Source organism: Orycteropus afer, unplaced genomic scaffold (assembly GCF_000298275.1).
Source record: "Orycteropus afer afer isolate SDZICR_OR568_19922 unplaced genomic scaffold, OryAfe1.0 scaffold00287, whole genome shotgun sequence".
NCBI lineage: Eukaryota > Metazoa > Chordata > Mammalia > Tubulidentata > Orycteropodidae > Orycteropus > Orycteropus afer.
The window spans coordinates 4,128,785-4,133,415 of NW_006921874.1; the positions used below are offsets into that span (position 1 = coordinate 4,128,785).

Genomic DNA, 4,631 nt, shown 5'->3' on the forward strand with positions numbered 1-4,631 from the left:
ACTACAAAAAGGCACAAGGAAACTTTTGGAGGTGATGGAATTATTATGTATCTAGATTGTGGTGCTCAATCTATGAGCATATACATCTGTTAAAACTCATCCCATTTTGTGCTATAATTGGATGTAGTTTATTGTACAAAAATTATACCACAATAAAGTTGATAAAATAATAGAATCCTCACAACTGGACCAATAAGCAGCATCAAGATAAATGGAGAAAAGATTGAAGTTGTCAAAGATTTCATATTACTTAGATCCATAACCAACGCCCAAGGAAGCAGCAATCAAGGAATCAGATGTCATATTGCACCGGGCAAATCTGGTGCAAAAGACCTCTTTAATGTGCTGAAGAGCAAAGATGTCTCTATGAAGACTAAGGTGCGCCTAACTCAAGCCATGGTATTTTCAATCACCTCATATGCATGTGAAAGCTAGGCAATGATTATGGAAGACCAAAGAAGAGTTGATGCTTTTGTGGTGTTGGTGAAAAATACTGTAAGTACCATGGACAGCCTGAAGAACTAACAAATCTGTCCTGGAGGAAGTGTAGCCAGAATGTTCCTTGGAATTGAGAATGGCCAGACTTGGTCTCACCTACTTTGGTCGTGTTGTCAGAAGGGACCATTCCCTGAAGAAGGATATCATACTAGGTGTTTTGGTTACCTAGTGCCACTCTAACAGAAGATATGCCACAAATGGAATGGCTTTAACAAATAGGAGTTTATTCTCTGACAGTTTGGAGGCTTTAAGTATGAGTTCAAAGTGCCAGGCTCTAGGGGCTGGGTGAAAACCCCTCAACCTTGGGCTTCAACTCTGCCTCCTGCTCTCGGCCCACTAAAGGTGGAGGTTTTCTTCACTCAGACAGCTGCTGGCTGCTGAGGCTGACAAACCCAAGGTTGACAAGTAAAAAGGCACAGTCCCAATGTTACCAAACAACATGGCAGGCCATTGATTCAAGTCCATTGAAAGTCCCAAGATTGGCGGGGCATGGCAGGCTGCCGAACAACGACTTGGCTGAATGCAGGGTTCAAGCATGCCAAAAAGCTGGAGACCTTCCTCAAAGTTGCTTCTTGTATACTAGAAGCATCCCACATCCCTAAAGCAGCTATTCAGCTGCTCCAGTAGATTCCACCATGGAGTTAATTACCAATATTACCATGGGGTATAACTACATCCAGCTGCCCAGCACTCAACCAGGCCCAGCCAAGTCGACACACAAACTTAACCACCATACTTGGTAAAGTGGAGGGTCAGCGAAAAAGGCTAAGGTCCTCAATGAGATGGATTGACACAGTGGCTGCAATGATGCGCTCAAACATAGCCAAGAATGTGAGGATGGTGCAGGACCAGGCAATGTTTCATTCTGTTGTATATAGGGTCACTATGAGCTAACCAGAAGGCTAGTTGTTCAAACCCACCATCCACTCCTCAGAAGGAAGATTGGACAATCTACTTCCATAGAGATATCACCTAGGAAACCCAAGGAGGGGTCTCTATGAGTCCGGATGACTCGACGGCAGTGAGGGTTAAGTCTCAACACCTTGTCTGGCCTCAATTTCCTCATTGTTAATTACAGAGGGAATAATGATGTCTTCCTTACCATTTTCATAGAAATATTAGGAATATCATACAAACTAATTGATTAGAAAGAAGTTTGGAAAACCAAAAAGAAAATACTCCACACAAATGTAGGAAATGGCTCTGATACAATTTTCTCATGATTCCAAGCTCAAGTGAAGCAAGGAGATTGCACTTGTACAATAGGGCTTGCTCTCAGCAAAGTTGTTAAGTTTCTGACATTTGTCTCCTGGTTTTTTATTACACCATTCTTTGTCCTATTTTCCAATTTCAGTTATGTCTTGCCTCCTGCCAACATTCATAGGAGGTTCTCTTGGTGCTCAGGTCCTTTCTGTCAGAGGAAATGATTCTGTTAAACTCATTTACCTGAAGATGATCAACCTGATTAACCTGATGGGTAACCATTAAGATAGTTACATGTAAAGAAAGAGCAAAAATAATACCTGTAATGGAAATTCAGGTCTCAGTAGGGATAATATTTTGGGGTGGGGCTATTCCATCCTAAAGCTTTTCATACGACAATCACCTACCATTCCAAGGGTAAACAATTTGCACCACAGATGAAGATGTGGCTGAGTGATATTTCAGAATTTTAGATGCAAAGGAGACCTATGCCCTTTTTGCCATCACTTTCTTCATTGCCCCTTTAACATCCTTGTTTCTTAGGCTGTATATCAAGGGGTTCAACATGGGTGTCAAAGCCCCATAAAACACCGAGATAAACTTGTCCTGGTCTGGGGAGGACTTGGACTGAGGTTTCATATACATGGAGATGGCTGCCCCATAGAAGATTGTCACCACAGTCAAGTGAGACCCACAGGTGGAAAAGGCCTTGAACCTGCCTTGGGCTGAGCGAATCCTCAGGACAGCTGCAGCAATTTGTACATAGGAGAGAAGAACAAATGCAAAGGGTAAAACCAGGGTGAAGATACCAGTGGTGAGGACCATGAGCTCATTGAGGCTGGTATCAGAACAGGCCAGCTTCAGGAGGGAGAGAATCTCACAGACAAAATGGTTGAGGACATTAGCCCCACAGAAGTGAAGCTGTAAGAATAAGATGAGCATGGCAGTGAGCGTTAGTGATGCCCCCCATGAGGCAGCAGCCAGCCAGGCACACACAGGACCATTCATGACCACAGAATAGCGCAGGGGATTACTGATAGCAACCACACGGTCGTAGGCCATGACAGCCAGTAGGAGACACTCTTCTGTGGCCAAGACCAAAGAGACACTTATTTGGGTCAAACATCTTGGGTAAGAGAGGTAGGGATGGGTAGAAAAGCAATGCACCAAAGCCTGGGGCATGGAAACTGTTCCATAGCAAAGGTCTAAGAAAGACAAATTACTAAGGAAGAAATACATTGGAGTGTGGAGGTGGGGGTCAAAGTGGATAAGAAAGATGATAAGTCCATTCCCAACCAAGGTGCTGAGGTAAGTTATCAGCATCAATATAAAAAACGTGACTCTCCATTCAGGATAGTTGGAGATGCCAATAAGGAGAAACTCAATCACTCCTGTGGCATTGTCCATCGCCATCCTTCCCACTTGTCACTGTTTGTTGGGTGGGCACCAATGCAGCTGCCTGATTTTACCTGTAAGAATGAGAATAAAGATGGAGGACATAACACAGGTGACAAGAGTTAGGGTGTTGAGGATCATTATCTTTGTCCTTTTCAAAAGACACAGAAGGTCAATGGAGTATCAATAATGGGAACAGAGGCAAAGCTAGAAATCTGAGGCCACCTTGGAAAAATAGTTCCTCATTCTTTTGAAAATAGTTACAGTTATCCCTTGGTATTCACAGGGGACTGGTCCCAGGACCCCTGTGGGTACCAAAATCCTTGGATGCTCAAGACCCTTATATAAAATAGCATACTATTTGCACATAACCTGTGAACATCCTCAAGTATACTTTAAATCATCTTTACATTACTTATAATACCAAATACAATGTAAATACTATGTAAAGATCACTTCTACACACGCTCTTAGCCTTTGAGGGATTGCTCTGGTCACCTAATTGCTTCCTCTCCCACCCCCAACCCCACTGCCATCCCTACCCCCACTCTCACTCCCACCCCCACTCCCGAATATTGTGGATCTGTGGTTGTTTGAATCCACAGGTTCTGAGCCAGCTGATAGGGAGGGCCTATTGTAAAAAAGTTCTCCAGTTCTCCTTCACCAGATACCTTCTTGGATAACCTTTCCCAATTGTAAAGAGAGGAAAGGTGGGCCATCTTCTGGGCTCTTTCGCTTGTTCTCTATTTTCCAAGGCAAATCTGATGCCTAGATCCTGTTGTGCCTCACTCAGCTTGAATTACTGATCTCCATCAAGAGGATACTTTCTGGCAGAGAAAATGATGTAGTTAAAATATTCCCTTTTTTGTGTCTTTTTTTGTACTTGCCTCCGTTTTCCCATAGTGCCAGTACCTACCACAGTAGGTACAAATGTACCTCTGATCTCAATTAATAGTATACAAATGGAGTAACTCACAGAGTCCTTGTGATCAGTGGAAACTTCTGCTAATATTCACTGTTGAAATATCATTTCCAGCTTCACCTGTAGTTTCCATGCTGTGGTTGCTAAGCCCCAGTTAGGAGTGGGAAAATCTAATGTGATGTTTCTAAAAATGTGGGTGGTATGGAGAGGGACTTCAGTGGTAAGTCTGTCTGATGGAGCTCTTTTTTCCCATCCTCACCACTCTCTAGCTGCTCACCCTGCCTTATTTTTCCTTATAGAATATTCCAGTCTATAACATTCATTAACTACTTATTTGATTGCTTGTTTTACGATTTGTCTTTCACTCAAATGTAAATTTCTCGAGGAAGGAGACCTGGTATATACCTACCGTCTAGAACACTGCCTAGCACATCACAAGAATTCAATACATATAGAAGAAACAAACGCATACAGAAAGTCTCAGGCAGTCATGGATTATTATGCAGAATCTAACTACATCTCTTGCCACCTGCACTGCTATCCCTTATTCCAAGTCATCGTCATTACTCACCTGAATTTTTTCAGTAACTTCTTTATTGGTTTCCTCATTTCT

The 4,631-nt window shown here is 42.8% G+C and overlaps 1 protein-coding gene across 1 annotated transcript; it reads right to left on the minus strand.

Annotated features, from left to right (window-relative positions):
- Window positions 1-2,187: 2,187 nt before the first annotated feature.
- On the minus strand, window positions 2,188-3,114 carry LOC103205436 (olfactory receptor 13H1-like). The gene has a single exon (XM_007950740.2). It carries the CDS (start codon window positions 3,112-3,114, stop codon window positions 2,188-2,190), a length of 927 nt encoding a protein of 308 aa, XP_007948931.1.
- Window positions 3,115-4,631: the final 1,517 nt, after the last annotated feature.